The sequence below is a fragment of the Mauremys mutica genome, chromosome 8 (assembly GCF_020497125.1).
Source record: "Mauremys mutica isolate MM-2020 ecotype Southern chromosome 8, ASM2049712v1, whole genome shotgun sequence".
Lineage (NCBI taxonomy): Eukaryota > Metazoa > Chordata > Testudines > Geoemydidae > Mauremys > Mauremys mutica.
This window is the reverse complement of record NC_059079.1, coordinates 25,321,737-25,342,443: the sequence shown is the minus strand read 5'-3', so window position 1 is coordinate 25,342,443 and position 20,707 is coordinate 25,321,737. Positions and strand designations below refer to the sequence as shown.

General features: G+C 41.5%; 1 protein-coding gene across 2 annotated transcripts in view; it reads left to right on the top strand.

Moving 5' to 3' along the window:
• The window catches only part of ADGRL4 (adhesion G protein-coupled receptor L4), a 95,947-nt gene that overhangs the window by 33,105 nt on the left and 42,135 nt on the right, over positions 1–20,707 (top strand). For both annotated transcript variants that reach the window (XM_045028484.1, XM_045028485.1), the window contains exon 3: positions 19,614–19,766. In XM_045028484.1, coding sequence (XP_044884419.1) covers positions 19,614–19,766 — 153 coding nt within the window. The remainder of the gene's footprint in view (positions 1–19,613; positions 19,767–20,707) is intronic.

The following is a 20,707-nucleotide window of genomic DNA, read 5'->3' as shown; positions in this document are numbered from 1 at the left end:
AGCAGCAAGAAGTCCCAAATGAGATCAAGGCCCCATTGTGCTAGATGCTATATATACTTACTATATAGTAAGACAGTACTTGCCTGAAAGGGATTATAAATAAATAGATGAGATCGAAGACAGAATTTTGCTAATGGGGAATTGAGGCACAGACAGATTAAGTGATTGGCCCAACATCACACTAAAAGTCTGTGGCAAAGACAGGAAGAGAGCACAGATCTCCTGAGTCTCAGTCTGGTGCTTAACCACAAGATCATTTTTCCTTTCTTCCACCCTGGATAACCTCCTATGTCTGAGTGTTGCCAGTGGAGAAGATGATGAGGCCCAGTGTATTGTGTTGAACATCATTCCAAATTATCCAATTGGTATCAGCAAGAATATCACACCTTCCACATTACTGTAGTCACCCTTCAAAAGTCAGCATTTCCCAGCAGTTATCACACAGTGCTATTGGAGGTGCTGCAGTTCTCCCTCTATACTTAGAGTAGAAGGTATCAAGGTGATTGTCGGTAGCAGTTGGCAATTTAAAAATTGTGTCTACAGCACTTCATATAATTATTGCCAAGGTGATAGTATAGTGAGATAAGCATAGCATTGACAAGCAGACTTATCCACCTTCAGAGTTTAGTTAACAGGCTGGCTGTTTTGGAATTCAAGAGAAGTCCACTCTGTCAGGAAGGATTTCAATAGAAAATTAAATGGGTTTGCATATTGCTCTGCATGACAGATTTTTCTGTTAGCCTTCAAGGTCTGCATGATCTAACCAAGCATGTAGAAGTAAGATACATGTTTCTGAGTGCTGTAATGTTTGTTTTTATTGTGGAGAACTATGAAATATAAGCAATGGTTCCCTTTATCCTGTTTTCCAAAATTGTTGTTTTAATCTATTAAATATTTTATGGGTTTACAATGGTGAGTGGTTCACTTTTTTGGGGGGTATTGCCCAATTAGCTTCCCTCTCAGAATGAATTTTCTCTCTGGCTATCTTCTTCCCTCAGGGGAATGATTGTAGACAAGAAAGATGGCTCTGCAATTATGTCTTGACTGGAAGTAACTGCAGAGGAAATTGTTTAGTTTTTCTTTTCTCTTATGAAGTGCAATTAGTACTTTGCTTACCTCTTTTCACGAGATGTTTCTGTACAACATTATTATTAAGCAACATATGCTGCCACTGAACCCATCCTTTAAATATGCAGTTGAAACAGTCAGCTCTGTTCCACTGACACAAAACATCAGAGCGGCAAAGCACAGCATTTTATCTAGTGAGGGTAACAGTATCTCAGCTAATAAAATGGCTGTCATTCTGCCCGCTGTATAGATAAGGAAACCAAGGACCTGTGGATGCCCTTTGTTGGCATGCCAGTTTGCAATTATCCTATGATGGAGCACTTCTGTGCTTTGATTAAGCATTTTGGAAGAAAGGACTTAAATAAGAGAATTTCACTGGATTTCACAATGACATTGTTAACGCCACAGTAGTCAGAAACAAAAACATTTAAAGTATAACTGGGGAAAAATGGCCTCATTTAATCTCCCTTGGATGTCCTTGCCACATTCCCTTATTCACCTCATATGTGGGATGTAAACAACTTAAATTCTAAGGTTCTTGTATTGACCTTTTTTACCACTTGGATCAAAGTAGTGTCTCTGAAATAAAGATGAGACACTTTCGAGACTTCGGCAGCTTGTCACAATAGGCTGTGTTTAAACATAAAACAGCACAGTGATACAGCCTTTGGCTAAAACAGGCACTAAAGAAATGTGCAGCTCCTCAAGAGAATCATGATTATCTTGCACCTTGAAGATGACCTAAAACTGGGCTAATTTTGAACTGTTTTTCTTTGTTCTTTCCTGTGTCTTAACACAGGAAATAACAGTAAGACTCTGTGCCTTGTCTCTTAGGCACAGCACAGAACTCGCAGGCTGGGAGGAGGGGTCACTTTAAGCTACCCGTGCAACTGCTTGATCCTGGGCTGCTTTGGGGACTGGAGAGGCCCCCTGTATAACTTACACAGCCCTTGGGGCCTTTCTAAATTACAGCAACTTCCCTGAGTCATAGTGCTGTCTGGGATTTCTACAGTGTGATATGCTGTGGTCTCATTCCTAATGTCCCCCTCCTGACCCCAGCTCTGGCTCACTCTCTATGCCAGGGCTTGCAGCAGGGTCTTTGGAAAGCAGTTTCCCTGACCTTCCAGAGCCCCTTTATGCCATTCTGGATCTTTTATGAGGCACAAAGGAGTTGGAACGTAGCTAAGAATCTTGCCCTATAATTTTAGTATGACATACCAGGCCACCGGTTCATTTAATTTGGTGTTCTTACTCTGGCAGTGACCAATACATCAGAGAGGAAACTGACCAACACACCCAGGTGTTCGTGCAGTGCTGGGAATGGTACTGTGGAAACCCCACAAAAGATCACAAAGCATGAGATTTGGTTATTCTTTTTATTTTAGCTGGTAGAGATATAAAATGGTGTGATTATGATCGTTTACTGTAATAACCATGTCCTGTAATAACACAGAATGAGGCCTGGTTCTGCTAGGCACTGAAGTAGACAGTCCCTGCCCTGAAGTGCTTACATTCTAAAGGGTAGTGGAAGGGTAGGGCTGCCAACCCTCCAGGATTGCCCTGGAGTCTCCAGGAATTAATCTTTAATTAAAGATTATGTCATGTGATGAAACCCCCAGGAATATGTCCAGCCAAACTTGGCAACCTTAGGAAAGGGACATAACATCTGAGCCAAGAAATCAATGTGATGACAGCAAACATGCAGTTCCAAGACACTCTGGAGGGTTGGCAGGAGGGATAGGGGTTGAATTAGGCAGAGATGAGCTAAATAAAAAGACAAGGGGAGGGAGAGTAGAAAGAAGGACAGAGCAGGTGAGGAGGGGGAAGGGAGGAGGAGCAGGTGTGGAGTGAGGCTGAGGTGAGGAGACTGGGGGAAGGAATGGGAGAGGGTTGGAGCAAGTAGCCAATCAACACGGGAGAGAATGCTGTACAACTACTTGATGGCCTCTTGCGGAAGTGAGTTCCCTATATTAACTATATTCTGTGTATTTTTCTTTTATTTCTTCTGAATATATAGCCACTTACATTTGTTGTTTCCCCCTTTGCTTTCAGATTATGGGACAGATGTTATTCATTTTGGCTATAATCTTCATAATTTTAAATCCCTTCACTCACTACTTTCCAACCTACATGATAGTAATTTTTGCAACATTTCTTCATAACTGTCTTCCTGTACCTCTTACCCATTTTATTGTTTTGCACCTTTTTAATCTCTGTCTTTCTTAAAGTGAAGTCACCCAAACTGGATAAAATGTAACCAAATTCCATTTTTAATTTTGGTGAAGTTAAGTCCTAAATTAAGATTGAACTATATTTTCAGGAGCTATAAACCTATTCAGTGCTGTGACTGAAATAAGAGTGTTTGTCAAACCCCAGTTAAGTTAATGACCTGCAGTGTCTTGACTTTTTAAAGGAGCAACAAACTAAATAACTTCTGTAAGTATTCAGTAAGAAGGGGGCTAGACGCTGCAGGGAGACATCTCCGGGAACTCATCTGCCAGGCAACACTGGCAGAGTCCTGAAGAATTTGCAGGCAAGCTAGTATGGCAGGGAGCTCCCACTCATTTTAGCAGTAGCAAAACTCTTACTTGCTGAGGCTGAGAGGGGTAACTCAGTAACTCTCAATTCTGGGAACCTCAGTAGATTGTCACACTGGCAGACAGTTTGGGGAATATTCAGGCATGGGAGGGTGTTGTAATCACTCTGCAGAAAGTAACTGGGTGGTGGAAGCCAGGGTGAGTCCTGCATGCTTGTAGACTGGCTATTGGTATCAGGGCTTTGAGTCACAGCAGCATAGAACTGAAGGCACTCAGTGTTGCAGGGCAGGCAGTGACACAGGCACAAAAGGAGAGCTGAAACCCAGCTCACCAAACCATGTGGTCTGAAAGCAGCTTGGAGCTGCCAACGTTACACAACTCTAAAGCTCATAAGCTGGGTTTGTAAGAGGAAAACTCTTCTGTGACATCATCAGTTTTGGCAAAGACTGTGGATATGTCTACATGGGGAAAAAAGTGTGTTCTTAACTTGGGTTAAAATAGCAGTGAAGTCACAGCTTTTAACTCACTTTAGCAGCTCAAGTTGAACTCAAAGCTGCTAACCCAAGTTAACAGCTGAGTTGCCATGTCTTGGCTGTTGTTTGAACTTGGCTCAGCTAACCCGCTTAAAAGTGTACTTTTTACCAGTGTAGATATACTGTGAGTCCTGATTCAGAGGCAAGAGAGCAGTTTCTTGGACAGGGCAGAGGTGTCCAGCCTGAGGTTTCTGTCAGAGTGGGTTGTCTATATACTATTTATTTCTTCTTCTGCCCCAGAAAACCAAGCAGGTGTTTATTTTGTAAATAAACAAATTGCACTAAGCAAATACCTGGCTCCAAATCACCAATTTCTGCTCCAAAGAGGAAATTGACTTATGAGAACCCAAAAATCTGCTACTCCTTGGCAGAGGGGCCTGATTCTCCCCATCTTATGCTATGTTACTCCATTGATATCAGTGGATTTAGTTCTAATTCACAGCAGAGTAAGGGATAGGACAATCAGGCCCTATCTTTTTGATGGTGACCCAGGTGTAATATACACACTCCTTAATCTAAAGAGGATTTTCACCAAGCGATTGAATACTTACAGCATTTACAGTAGCTAGAAATACTTACAGTAGTTATTATAGTTAAAGTAATTAGTCTAGCTGCAATATGGCTGGGATGTTTTCCCTCTGGGCGGAATACCTCAGTCTGGGTGTCTCCTCCTAGGTCTCAGCTTGCCAGACTGTATATGATATCTTCCGTTTTGGAGACTGGAACTTTTCCAAAAAGTAATGGCTTTTCTCAATTATAGATTGAAATGGTTTCCTTTTGTGAGTTAGTCTGTTATTGAATAGTGAAGCTACTGAATTCCAGAGCATTTAACTGAATGGCTTACAAATAATATAGAAGGCATTTTGTTTATCACCAAGTCACATTAATGCTAGGGGCGTCATCATGTAGCTATTTGGTGACATGGTAGCTTTATGGTTCAAGTGTAGTCGTAAAAGAAGAATGAAGCAGAGGCAATTAAAGAAAAAAATGTCCACTCCATGCTTACATCAAGTGGTTTATTTACTGGGATTGTTTTTCCTTTAATAACTCAGCCTTAATAACAAAGGAGACACAGTTGACATAGCTCAATGTCTCTCATCAAGTCACAGATTAAGACCAGAATGGACCATTAGATCATCTACTCTGACCTCCATAGAATTTCAACCAGTTAGCTCTGCAGTGAGCCCCATAAGTTGTGTTTGACTAAAGCATATCATAGTCTCAATCTCTGATACCGGGACAGATCTCTGAAAAGGACTTTCTCCATGTAGAGGATAATTAGCTCCTGGTTTTAGATATCAGTGAATGGTGCTCCACACAGAGCAAATATCTTCTTCAGAAGGCCCTTCTTTAAGGGCTTCTGTTGCATTTGAACCATTACTTCTGTCAAAGCAATTTTTACCACATCTTTTGGTCTATTTTATTACCCAGAATGGAGGGTGCGACAGATATGCAATTTCCTGCAATATCCAGGACAAACCTTATCGAATTAAGTTGAAGTATTTTAGGAGTTAATTATATTAAACTGCAAATGTTTATGTTATTGTGGGATTGTACGTAACATCTCAAGGGGAGAACAAGGAGTAATGGTCTCAAGTTGCAGAGGGGGAGGTTTAGGCTGGATATTAGGAAAAACTTTTTCACTAGTAGGGTGGTGAAGAACTGGAATGGGTTACCTAGGGAGGTAGTGGAATCTCCTTCCTTAGAGGTTTTTAAGGTCAGGCTTGACAAAGCCCTGGCTGGGATGATTTAGTTGGGTTTGGTCCTGCTTTGAGCAGTGGGTTGGACTAGATGACCTCCTGAGGTCCCTTCCAACCCTGAGATTCTATGATTCTATGAGAGCTGTGACTAATGTAAACCCTGGGAAGTGTTATTAGCTTCAAAGGACCATTTGAAACAACAGGAAAGACAAGAATGAACTTTTTAAGTTAAGTGGTTTTCCCAGGAAATCTTTAAGGGGAGGTGTACACAAAGGTATCCCCATGGGTAATGCAAAAACTCAGCTTTTTGAAACTTCATCCTGAGGAGGGAACCTCTGTCTGCTGGTCACTGTTGCATGAGGACAAGATCAGAGGCACAGCAAGTACACAGGAGTGACTCTCAGATTCATGGTGTACTTGTTTTGAGCCAAGGCATTCATGAACTTGTATCTGAAACCCCCTTAGTGGGGTTTGAAGGATTGACTTCCTACCAGAGTCCTTGTGGGAGTTGGGGTGATCTCTGGTAAGCTTATTAGCATGTGTGTCGGTTCTTCCATTGTTTTGATATGTTTTCTCTGTAATGATTTAATCATAAGAATTAACGTGCTTGCATAGGGAAAGCTGGGTGGTAACTTATAACTGTGGGGAATTACCCTGCTTATAGCCTTTGAGGAGAAAAGCAAAGTAGGCCTGACTTGCTGGGGGCTTCACAATGTAGGCAGGCAATGTGCAACCTATAAATATGCCTGGTCAGGAGGGAGTGAGATGTGAGTCTCCACCCAAGACAGCGACAGCTGAGAGCAGGAAACCTGAAGGTGGGAACCCTTGGTAGACCATAGAGGGTGGAATACGGGTTCAGTTACCCTTTGTCACAGGTCAGGGCATTATTATAACAGATCTCAATCTAAGAGCAAGCAAGACAATTAATAAATACTTTATTTCAGATACTTTAAAGCAAATTCTTTTTTAAAAAGCTTGGCATTTCTGAAGGGAAAGGTAACACACTATTACATATATATCATACATAGTGCCATAATGTGGCACCAGTTTTTAGATGGAAGACCCAGTGAAGTGAAGCAGGAGTTCTCTTTCCACACTGATGGTACTAAATGGCTCATATTATATATGCCATTGTTTCTCGGAGCTGAGATTTCCTATAATGACTTTTAAATTCATCCGATATCATGACTTGGCAAATAAGTTTTCAGCAGAGATGGAATTTTTTTTTTCCTCCTCAAAATATGGTTAATTAGTTGAGCTGTGTAGCGTTGGCATAGGCAATCTTGGAGTATCACCTTGGGTTACAGATGACACCCTGAAGCCTGCATAGGGCTCTTTTTACCCCTCCCCATTCATGCTGCCGATAGATGGGGCATTGCTCGAGGAAAGGGGCTGTGGTCAATACTTATGTGTGCCTCTCTGGCCTCTGACTGCATTTGCAGCCTCGTTGTAGCTGCTAGCAATTGACATGAGTTAGAACAGCCTGAGAGATCCACTAACTTATGCTGATGTACACACAAACACACACAGATGATGATACTACCTTTGCAGCTGCACACACCTTGTGCTGTACATAAAATGGCACTTGGTAGTTAGATGTGAAACCATTTTCCTGAGAGTAGGTGGTTTAAAGATTCTGCTTTAAACATGCAAAAGAAAGTAAATTCAGATATAGGCTGATGTTCCATCCTGAATTTGTGCAACTGGGCTTATGTATTTCAGAAGATCATATAAATCATATTGGTTCTGCTGCTGGAAGATTCAGAAGTGGATGATCTATCTTGTGCAATAGCTACAACAGAGTGAATTTAGGGCTGAACGGTAGCCTTAGCTCTGACTTTCCTGAATGCTGTTGTAGAGTGGATTCTGGTATTCATTTCTTAGGAGAAACCAAATGCCAAAAAAGAGTTAATTTGAGATCGTGCTCTTAGAATTGAGCATTACAGGTTCTGGTCCTTCTAATTCTGTAATGCTGGTGTAATATCTGCACCATGACAAATTGAAAATACAATGGGACATCCACAAGAAATTACAGTGGAGATGTTGTCTGGTTTTAGTTTTAAAACAAATACTGTTCTAGTTACCCTGCTGAAATGAAGCATTCATTTGGACTGCATATTTAATGCTGCAGTGAGCATTGTTATCAACCAAAGAATCTTTCTCAATTCGAGACACTGCTTCACTTCTCACTTTTCTTTTAAAAGAAAACATTTTCTGAATGTACATATGCTTCTTTACTTCTTGGTTAGAAGATGTGATTTAATGAAAATAAGTCGGTTAGCAACAAAAAAGCATAACACAAATTGAGAATGACTTAATGTAATAAGTGTGGAAGTTTCCAAAACCCTTATTGGTAGTGTTCAGAAAAATATTCACACCTGTATATGGCTGGCAAACCACATCTGATATACTCCAGTTCCAGAATACATCACTTTGTTTTAATTCAGTTTTTTCAGTGGAGGAAATCCAGGCATCCAATGGTGGTTTCTCTTGCCATAATGTCTCAAGCACGTTGTGTCCAATACCCAAGTGGGATGTTTGACACAGGGTGCATGCCAGATTGTGTTTCCCTGAGGAAGGAACTTGGAAACTTGATCCATTTGTGGTGAGAAGAGTATAGGCCATATGTTTTTCATTCTTCCTTCTGTTTCTGTGCCATTTTTGTCTCCACCAGCCTGATAAAAAATAACTGAAGTCAATGGGAGCCTTTCCATTAATTTCAGTGAGTTATAGATCTGGCCCCACTTCGGTACCAGACTCTTCGCACACTTACAATATAAATATATATGAATAAATTGTGGATCCATTTGCTCCAGGTGAATGTGGAGGCTGTACTGCCATTTCACATCATATCACTAGGGGGGAGTGATAGTGCAGTTCATGCAAGAAAATGCTCTTTGTTCAGAGTTCAGTGGAGATGAGCCTGAGCCAAACCCTAAATCCAAACACCCATCTGCCATCCCCATCCTTTGAGGGAGTTCAGAATCCCCACCTGAATCTGGTTCCAAAGTTCATGTCTGGCCCCTAACTCTATAATGGACCTAACTCTATAATGGACCAAACAGAACAGAATGTGGTTTTCCCTTGCATCCAGTAGGCCCCAGTTCAGCAGTGTATGTAAGCATCTGCCTAACTTTGTGCATGTGAGTAGTCCCATGTAGATCATTATAGCCAGTGAGCACAGTCCATTTCATACTGCATGGTCAGAGTATAGTTAGGTCTCAGCCTAACTCCAGCCGCGCTCAAAACTCCCCTCCGTACTCCTGGGGAGGGCTTAGCAGGCAAAGAGTTGTGAAATTCTCCTAAGTGCTTCTTGCCCCAGCTCCCACCTGCAAATTGGGAAATGGGCAGTTTCTGCTGCCATTTGGGCCTAATGTCGACAGGTTGAGGACTCCAGGATTTGACCCTATATAAACAAAATGTGGGTATATACCTTAGTCTAATGCAGTGTTGTTTCTCAAGCCCTTTGTTGTCTGTTTTATGTTATGAGTAGCTCGTTAGATAAAGCCCTAGGTGTATCTGCCTAATTCAAGCTGTAGTCTTGTTTATCAACACTGTAATGACAGGGTTCGTAAGCCAGACTGTTGTGATGCATTTCCTGGCTGCTGGTGATCAGGGTCTGTTGTCTGGAAATTTGGGAGAGTGTTGCCCAGAACATAAACTTTTCTTCTTCTTTTTTTTTAATCAAACTGCTTGTTGATGTGTTCTTTTCTGTAATCTTTGGTGTGGGACCAAAATGTTTAGATACGCATGATGGTGTCTCGCTCACATCCTCTCCAAATAAGTTCACTGTATTTGTAATTACTAAGGAATAGAAGCTGCATGCGATGTCTCAATAGAAATTGGATCATTGTTTATCTCCTCTTGTCAAGTCTCCATCAGGCCATTTTCCAGAGAACTAATCCATTCCTCACAGTCACAGACTGAGAATTCAGACAACTCACTCCTAACCTGGACTACCAGCATTTCAATTTTGTTTGTGACTCATCGTTTTCTGTTATAACTAAACTATCACAAACAGGTCACTCACTTTTCTTCTTTCAGTCTGTGCCTTAACAATCTCACCAGACCAGATGCTCTGCTGGTGTAAATTGACATCATGCCATTAAAGTCAAATTTCTACTTGCTTTGTGATGAATTCATAGAACAGCCAGTGCAATTGGGTTCCTGGCGGGTGTGGGGAGCGCCACCTCTTATGGGAAAATTCACAGCAGAGAGAGGAAGTCTCTGTGACGTCAGCTTGTAAAGTTTTCCTCAAATTGTTCTGTACAGGGAGAGGGGTTAGGAGTCGCCTAAGTGAAACAAGCAATTGACTCTGTTTCTTCACATGAATTCTGGAACCACCCATAAGCTTCCAAGCAGCACAGCTGTAAAGGAGATGGGCTACCGAGTCTTCTTCTGCCCACTGCTGCTCCTGAGATACCCCCGCCCTCAACAGTGCAATGCTGCAGACATACACACATTTTTGGTGAATCATACCAAGGTGGGGAGGGTGTGACACCTCTCCTCCACACACACACATTCACGGGACTTTCTGAGGGAAGAGGAGTGACAGTGCCAAGGACGCTACTAAATAAACACTTCCCTCTCTGTATGGGAACAGTGAGATCACATGCAGTTGTTCCAGACTTTACATGGATCCTAAATGATTGAATTCCCTCCCCCCCACACCCATGCTCACTTTCCCTGACTAATTTGAGCGTCTGCTTCTTCTTCTTGAGTCCCAGCTGATGCTTTGCAGGGTAAATGTTTTCTTTCCAGTCAAGGAGTAGCATTTTAATGATGTTTTTTCTTTTATTCTGTTCTCCACATATGAATGATCACAAATTATAGATTTTCTTTTCATAATACCCCACAAGCATTGGAGAAGTGCATTGTTCTGTGCAGCTAAGCAAATGACACTTCTCATCACTAGCATTTATTCCAATAATAAATGCATCTCACATTTAATTTATAATGTCTGATTTTACAAACTATAATGAGGAGAGCTTTTTGGGTAACATAAGAACCTCTCCCAAGTTTGCCCAAGCTCTGAATAAACCCAACCTGAATGCTTTTTTGGTTTCAAAAAAGTGCAACCCTTTTCCTCCCCACTGTCTTTCATTTTGGGGGGCTGCTTTGCACTTCAAGGTTCAAACCAGGACCTCAGTGTCTGTTTACATGGAATATGCAGCCCCATTGTTCACGTAGAAGCACAAGAAATACTGGCCTCAGTTTGCCCATGCATCAGTGCAGAGCCTGGTGCAGGGATTGAGAGGGCAGACTTGTGCCTCAGTGATTCCAGGGGTTAGTTTGGAACTGGTGTGGAACCATTATACCCACATGCCTAAAAGACCTCAGCATGCTACTAGAATCCCCGGGGCATCTCCAGTGCCACAAACTCTTGCAAGGAGGTGCACAGCCATGAAAGCACAGCAGAAAAGAGGCATGGATATTTCCCATGCAGCTGTGTGGCTGCCGTGTATTCCCTTCATGCCAGCATAGCTGGTGAAAGGCACCAGAGGTCAAGGATGAATCAGGCCCATTATGAAAAAAAATAATCCTAATGAGATTTCCAGCCCAGTTTTGCAGTCTCAAATGGTTCATCTAAGCATCTGCTCTTTCCTGCTGATTTGGACCAAACCTAAATGCTGAATATTTTAAGAATCATAAATAAATTGTGTTAAATTAACATTAATGGTAACATATTGCAAAAAGGAAAGCCGGATTGTTAATGGCATTGCTATTCTCGGGTCAGTTTCTCATAACTGTAGAGATACTGTACTGCAGCACATGAGTAATGTATGTAAGATTGCCTGCTGTTCTGAGACCTCTAGACAGGCTAAGCACAGCAGGGTGAGTAGCACTGGAATTTGTTTTACAGGAAGCCTTCATTTCCTTGCTTTTGAGGGGTTAAGTGAGGCACTTCAACCACTGCTCTCTCTTGGGGGTTATGTTGGGGAAGGTCAGCTTTAAGTTTCCCCCAGAGGCTTTTCAGGAGCTCTAGCAGTAGAGGCTGCTGTCAAAGGCGAACAGCAGAATGCAATGAATCAGTGTATTCCCCAGTCACCGTGGCTACATTCCCTTCTCAGCCAGTGCTGTCCATTTTTCAGACTGTGATGGTTCCACGCTAGTCCCCAGGCTTGTGCTGTCACAACCACCCTGACAGATTTTTGACCACCAGGGACCTGGTTTACGCTGACCTGAATCAGGGCTCAATCTGATTCTTTTTTTAATTGCTTCTTTTAGGGTGATATGGGGAGGGAGGAAAATCTGACAATAATGCTGTGAGCATACATTAGCATCAGTAGGAGCTGAGTATCTTATGATCCATAATAATATCAAATGTGTAACTACCTTTATGGAAAGTAGCTACTGTGCTTGTTCAGTTGTTGCTTTTTAAAACTCAGTGTATCATTTTAGCAAGCTGCTTGCTATGTGTGGATCCAAGAGGGATGAATTTGTTGTAGAAATATTTTGTATGTGGGGGAGAACAAAAGTGTTAATCTCTCTCTCTCTATCTCTTTTAAATGAAAGTGGTTGATTTCAAAATTTCTAATAAGAAAAATAATGCTATTGCTTCCTGGCTAAGATCTAGTGTGGCAGGTCTGAACCTGAGACGACTTGGCTAACAAACTGTTCTCACTGTAACAAAGTTTATCATGGAAATTCACTAATTTGTAATGGAAATACTTTAAGGCAGTTGTTTTGCTCAGCTAACTGCCAGGAAAGTTTATGCTTTCTCTCAAGAAAAAAATGAAAAGGGTATTTCTAATCAAACCCAACGTTTAAACTACTGTTGGCACTTCGGGGACTACTTCTATTTAGCTACTGCCATATTACTGATCAGTGATATCATTTTGTAACTGTAATAGTTCCAAGACATCCATATTGGAGATTGTAATTTAGTTTCCATCTAGGGTGACCAGACAGCAAATGTGAAAAATCAGGACAGGGGGTGGGCGGTAATAGGAGCCTATATAAGAAAAAGACCCCAAAATTGGGACTGTCCCTATAAAATTGAGCCATCTGGTCACCCTATTTCCATCCTGCATTAAAATTGGGTAATGAGTGGGATGAGGATGGAGAACTTTGTACTATAAATTCAGATTGTTAAAGTCATGCTGAATAGCACAAGGATGCATTTTTCAGTAACATGGCGGCATCCAGACACATAAATGAATATTTTAAGCCAAAAGTTGTATTTCATCCACACTTTAGAGTTCATGCGTAAGAAATGTTCCATATGTAAAACTTTCTTATAACTGCATTGAAAGAAATAGTTATAGCTTTTCTTTACCAGTAGCTGTACAAGCTACGGGGTTGGGGGTGGGAAGGTTCAATACACAGCCTGCTGAAGTCAATGGAAAGACACACATTTGGCATCAGTGGTTTTTGGATTAGCCCCTATAATTAATTCATGAACTAACATCATGCACTGTTTATACAGAAATAACATCACCCCAATTCAGAATGCAGTGGGCAAGTAAAAGCACATCAGTCTCTCAAACCTATTCTTTTAGAACATCTTTATATGTAGCCTGGAAAGTAGCAGAGAAATTGAGTTTGGCCAATAACTGACTTGATTTTTGTTTGACTATAAATCTGCCCGTGCATCATAAAATATAGAGTGTTCTCTGAAAACAGATGTCCATTATCCTTGTATTTTTTAGACCAGCATGAATAATCACTTTTATTTTACACATATAACAAAAAACCACCCTACTCGTACACGCCCCCATGTACAGTCCTTTTTGGTCTTTGGGCTACTTAAAACTAATTTCCTGTAACTAAGTCACAAATTATTCATGGTTTCCTCCCATTGTGATATTTAATGATAACAATTTGAGTGCATACTAAATATTATAGAACTCTGTGCTTAAAAAAATGAATTCAAGACTGATCAGCCATTCTGTGAACCTCTTGTATATCAAATAGATTGGAATGCCACATTACCATTTAGGCACAAGAATTACCCTTGTCATTTGACCACTCTTGTTTCTAAAAGTCATTCATATTTTTCATCAGTTATTTTAAAAAAAATCTTTAAAAAATACCTGTTTCACTTATGTCATTTCTTTCCCTTGTTTTTCAGTTTGCATTCCTGAAACATTGCCTGCAATGCTTAATGGGTTTCGTTTGCCAGCAGTTGTTTTACTGTGCATGTACATGTCATAATTAGATTATACAGCAACAAAGCAAATGGCTCGTATGCCTGTTCGTCTTTTAGGGTATCCTCCTTTCTGTCCATATTGCTAAACAAATTTGTTTAAGAAGGGGTTAGAGATTTTCTAATCTATAAATCCTGATTTTGTCTGATTCCCCATAAACCACAAATCTGATAGCATTATAAATTATATAAAAATTGGAAAACATCTTTAAACTACTAGGCTGGATTTTTTTATACAGTAGCTCAATATCTTGACTATAAAAAGAATTGAAAAATATGTTTTGTTGTTAGTGGTTTTTAAATATTTTTTGTGAAGTCAAACAGAATACTTAAATACAATAACAGCCACCCTTGCCGCTGTTCATTGATATATGGGATGCAAACTTCCATCAACCGCATAGCAGAAATTCCATCTGGACAGTGCCCTGCAAACTTTCCATTTATGTGAAATTTCTTTTTTCATGAAAACACATCCCCTTTCTGTCCCTTGCAGGAATTCAGTAATTTTTTTTCCATAGTGAGCATCCCCTTTGTTCCACAGATGTCAGTGATACTTTTGCCATTAATTTCAATGGGAGTAGAACCTGGTCCACTAAATTAGATCCCTGGCACGGTCTCTTCAAATGTCATATATGTGAAACCTGAGCATGTAGGGAAAGCTAAATGAAAGTTTACTGTCACGTCTTCATTGATATCATATTAGCACTTCAGATGCTCACTTTGCTTGTGTTTGACATGTAAATTGCTAGGTTTCATCTCAGATGACTTTGAGGTTTCTTGCATTCCAATCTAGATTATGTCAAGCCTTGTGTGTTCCTGAGAGCAGAGTTGGTGGCCAGGTTAGAGATGGCAAGGTCATGTTTGGCCTAATTCTCTACTGCACACCCCGTGTCACTATTGACAGCTATGCAAAATGGTGTGAAATGCTGCCATTCTGAGTTTGGTAGCATTTTGCATCCACTCTGCACAAGCCTAAATGACCACCCCAACTGCAGGGCATCTCTCCACCTCTCTGCTGATGCAGGGTCCTTCTCTAATGTGCATTTTCTAGTGCTTTGTCCAATTATTTTAATTGTCTCAGGTGATGGAATATCCACCATTTCTCTTTAAAGGCTATTCCTCAGTCAAAACAGATCTCATAGTTTCTCCTATTACTCCTATTTCTAATGCCTTATCCCACATCAGAAAAGTTTATCTTGCACAGTGCAAGCATGAGGGAAAGGTAATGACCATGACCAGGAACAATTGGCGAATTTTATCAGCAGGGGCGGCTCTAGTAATTTCGCCACCCCAAGCACGGCGGCATGCCGCGGGGGGCGCTCTGGCAGTCGCCGGTCCCGCGGCTCCAGTGGACCTCCTGCAGACATGCCTGCGGAGGGTCCGCTGCTCCCATAGCTCCGGTGGAGCATCCACAGGCACGCCTGCGGGAGGTCCACCGGAGCCGCCTGCCGCCCTCCCGGTGACAGGCAGAGCGCCCCCCGCGGCATGCCGCCCCAAGCACGCGCTTGGCGCACTGGGGTCTGGAGCCGGCCCTGTTTATCAGGCATTAATGAAAACAATGCAGTGTGACCACCAAGTTCCTCTGGTCTGGGAGCTCTATCCTGCAAGGAGCTCAGAACTCTGGCTCCAGTCCAGTAAACCACTTAACAGCATGTGCAAAGTCCATTGTCTTCAAGGATGTTAAGGCTCACACTTACTCCTGTATGTCATTAGATACACACATTTTCTGTCTTGCTATATCTTACCCTTCATTTTACCTGCACTGTTACTGCAGAGTAAAAGAGGAAACATACAAGAGGCTTGAGACTTACTTCACTGCACACTTAGAACCATTGATGTATATGGAGTTGCATCCATGTAAACCTGACGTTAAGTGACCTGGGAAGTTAGCTTTCATAATCTTCCTTGTAAGGAGTTCCTGCGATGCCTCTGTGTAAGCAGCCTAAAATTCTGTGCTCATTAGCTAATCAGGCCAGATGAATGAAAACAAGCCAGGCTTGTAGGGTGATTAAAAAAGAGACTTGTTTCCTCTCAGGAAAGTGTGGGGCAGCAGGAGCACTTATCTGAAAAGGTTCCCAGAACAGGAGATCCTTCTAATATACAATGATTACCATTAAAATATTTATGAGCTCCCTAAATATATGGAATGCCGCCAATACCACGGGAAAGTTAATTAGACAAAACTGTAAAGATTTTAATGGTGTCCACAGTATGAGTCAGTTTATACTTCTTGAGAGTGTTCTTTGGGCCACTTGAGAGCTGTAATACAGCCAGGCTTTCAGGACTGCAGCTCTTATGTCCGAGACACTAGAAAACACAGGCAGGAGTTTTTGTTTTTTACACTCACAAAATTCTATGACCTCTGTCTATTCAGCTTTATTTCCCCCTGGCCTTGAATAAATCTCCATGCAGTCAGTTTTCTTACCCACTTCTGTTCTTCTAAGGCTTCCACCCCCACATTTTCCAAAACCAGCGTGTCTTATTTTCTAGAAATCATGGCATTGCCTGCCCCAACACCAAATTTTTCTATCTTAATAGTAGAAATTGTATGGCGCACTCATAGCCACACTGATTTTTCAGCTGAAAGGCTAGGGTTCTAATGGATAGTATGCTTCACAATAATAGGTCATTCTGAGCAAGATCACCAAACACACACACAAAATGCAATTCCATCGTCACACTCACTGTCCCTAAGAGGGTAAGGTCTAAAGGAAAACAGCCTGAAGGTTAAAGTTTTCTATGGCATGTACTCTAGCATGCTTGTCATTGGAGTGAGAAGCATGCCACAGATCATGAAGTACTCATATCTTAAATTATTAGTTTCTGGCTCTGATTCTGATCTCATTTACACCAGTTTTTCCCCGATGCAATACCATTACTTCACTGAAGTTAATTCGGGTGTACACCAGTGTTCTGTAAGTGAGAGCCAAATCACACACCCTTCTCTATTGTTTTCTCAGAAGTACAGCTGCTGAAGCCATAAAATAAATATTGTTAACATACATTAGCAAATTGCTTTTACACTTGGATTCCTTATTAAATTACAATATTAGTTATAATGAGTGTAATCCATTCATTAGCATTGACCCAAAGTCCTCTGGAGAATGTTGTAAATCCATTTGATGTTCCTGAGTTGGCATTTGCACTGTGAATTAACTGAAAGGTGTGTTAAATCATATGTAGTGAAAGGGCTTCCTATTAACTTTATATCTGAAAAGGTCCCTGTGCCAGGGCTATTCCAGGGGTCCAGAATAAGTTATAAGGCAGAAATTTGTTCCTGCTATATCCTTACAAATATTGCCACTCTCAACAAATTTGTCACACTGGTATCTTCTTTATCTGCTGGCACAGTCTTGCTCCTGTGTCTGAAAACACCTTATTTGTGACACTTGCCATCATTTTTTCTCCCCTGCTACCATGCCTCGTAATATAATTATCCTTCTGCAATTAATAGTTATATCTTAGGGTTTTATATTGCTCCCCATCATTATAGACTCTGAGCATCTTCCATATAAAAATAAGACCAAAGACCCTAGTGGACTTCATGGGAATAGCCAAGGCCTCCCTCTCTTAGGCCTGGTCTACACTGGGTTCGGGGAGAATCGATCTAAGATACGCAACTTCAGCTACGAGAATAGCGTAGCTGAAGTCGACGTATCTTAGATCGAATTAAAATTACTTACTTCACATTCTCACAGCTCTGGATCGACGGCCACGGCTCCCCCATCGACTTTGCTTCCACCTTTCACACTGCTGGAGTTCAGCAGTTGACGGGAGAGCGATCGAGGATCGATTTATCGCATCTACACTACATGCAATAAATCGATCCCCGATAGATTGATCGCTACACGCTGATCTGGCGGGTAATGTAGACGTACCCTTAGGATTAAAATCTCTGCTTGGAGTATTTTTTGGTTCCTGGGAGCTCTTGGTAGGTTAATTTATTTCTTTTGCTTCAGGATTTTGGGGGGAATTTGAGGGGGAACATTTGAGTGGATAGAGGTATTGGTGTTGTGTCATTCTTGCTATAGTGAATAGACTTTACTGAAGATGAAGGTTTTTCAGTGTTTCCTAAAGTTGGTAAGACGATTATTTAATTGTATAGAACATCCAGAATGCAATGTGTATGGAAGAATATAGAAGAAGTAGTTGTATTGTGTGTATTGATTCACTTGACTAATGCGCTAGTCTATGGCTTCTTAGTATGTTTTGCCAAATCACTTGGATCATTCCTCTTCTCCTCCCTCTCCCCCATGATAAAACCCACAGGAAAGGTGTCTAGAGAGGTAATCTTCAGAACAATACCCTTATGAAGTTATTTCCCTGTTGTTCCATTGAGAGCATGGGTTGGCCTCCTTCTGAAATATACCACTGGGCCTTCCTTTATGGTTGGTGAATCCCCCAAAATTTGTGGGAGATTAAGGTTATCTAGGTCAGGATTCTTGTCCCTGGCAGAAGCCCTCTTCTCTTTGGCATTAGCTGTCCCAAGGACCCTCAGGAGAGGAGGCTCCATAGCAAAAATAATGCATTCTTTTCCAAAAAATCTCTAGAAGGATGGAAGTGGAGAACAATATACTGTATATCTGTGCACCTGTCCATGGCCCCATCCTCCATGTGTGGATCTTGGGACATCATCCACATGTTAAGGACTGGGACAATTGTCTGAAGGTCAGAGCAGAAGTCAGGTCTAGTGGGTACAGCAGGTGTCCAGGTCAGCAGACAAAGTCAAGGGTCATCACTAGAGTCAACTGCCAAATTACCAGAGCCCAGGGTCAGAGCTGGGACTGGTAACTGATGGTCAGAAGTGAGGCAAAATGACAGGAACTGGAAGAAAGGCAAGGATCAGGCACAGAGCAGGAGCACAGTGGTGAGCAGGAACAAAGGCAGGGGGAAGCCAGGAGCAAAGAAGGAATCAGGAGCAGGGTTGGGTGCAGAATGAAGGAAGCAGGCACAAGCAGGATTTGATGCAGCAACAACAGGGAATCACCTAGTTGCTCAGATAACTTCCTATGCCTCCTCCTGGCTTACGTGGAGTTTGGTGATCCTCCAATCCAGGCTCCTGTGGGTGGTGCCTCGGCTGAGACTGTAGTCATATTAGCTCCTCAACCCACCAGGCTTCAGCAGACATTGGATGAAGATGAAAATGTGACAGCTGTCTGGGCACTCTCAGTCCCGGGTTTGAGACCCATCACATCAGGTCTCTATTTAGAGATCATCCAAACATGAGCGTATCTAACCTGATATGTGATTTGGAAGTGGGGATCCCAGCTAGAACATCCGTTTCGTACATGCATTTCTGTTCTCCTCCAATACAGAGCTGGTTTTACTTTGTAAAAAGCGACAAAGAGTCCTGTGGCACCTTATAGATTAACAGACGTATTGGAGCATAAGCTTTCATGGGTGAATACCCACTTCTTCGGATGCATGTAGTGGAAAGTTTTACTTTGGATACCTATGTGGCTTTGAGCATGATTAAGTCCTTGGCATTGGTGAGGCCAGTGTTAAACAAATAATCAACATGTTAGTCTCAACATCTATAAATAAAAAATACTGGAGTCCAGATTAAACCATTATTTTGTTAAACTGGCAAATAAAAATTATTTTTATGTAATTTGTCTCTTGACAGATGATAACGAATGTGAAAATGCTACACAACCTTGTGGAGAAAACGCGAACTGTACCAATACTGTGGGGAGTTATTACTGCATGTGTGCAACTGGGTTCAAATCGAGCAGTGGTCAAGAGAAGTTTGTAACTAATGATGGAACCTTTTGTGTGGGTAAGTTACTGTAATGTCATCCAGGTAGCTTTAAAGTGTCACTTATTTCTTATGTCTCCTATTAATTAGAGAAATCCAGTAAAAGAAATTCAGGTGCCCTGATCTGTGCAATTTGGATGAGGGCTTCCCCCAATTCACAGACCTGGTATTCCAGTTCAAGCCCCTATGTCTCAATAACAAAAGACTGCTTCCTAGTATCTTGACTCAACAAAAGTCCCATTGAACTCAGCAGAGCTTCAAGATTTAATCTGAATGTGGTAGCTTTATATAGGAATATAGATCTAAGGCCAAATGGTGGCCCACATTCTTTCTACCTTATACCACCTTCTCCTGGCTCTGCCAACACAATGGGCCTGGCGGGGATCAGATGGGATTTGGTCAGAATTCAAGGGGCCAGCAGAATGGCCTTTAGGGTTTGTCCCAGCCACGTTCAGTTTGCTTATATCTCAGCACCAGACTCTGGCCAATATTCCAAAATTCCCTTCATCCCTCACCAATTCTTCTTTTCAGTTCTGGTTTAAGGTAGTGAGTAGGATAAGTAGCTACCTGCATTCTGTGCAGTCCTTCCGTTTCTGCCTGTATAGCAGTTTGATGGATCATGTTTAGGATTACAAAACAGAAATATTCTCTGGGAAAATATTATTTCTGAACAATTGTGCGGTCCTTAAGGATTACCCTTCATTGGAAGAATTGTAACTATTTCTCTTTTTTCAATCCTTTGGTAATTTTCTTTGTGTGCTGTGATACTCTTTGGGGAATGGGAAAACAAGCAATAAATCCATTGCCTCTTTACACAGGTATATCATCTTTGGGCTGATTATATCTAGTTCCAGGTATCGCTCTCCAAAGCTTGACAGTCCTGACAATCTCTGTCTTTTCTTACCATTTCAAATATAAGCAAAATAGTTGCATATTAGGCTAGAGAGTGATCTAGTCAAACT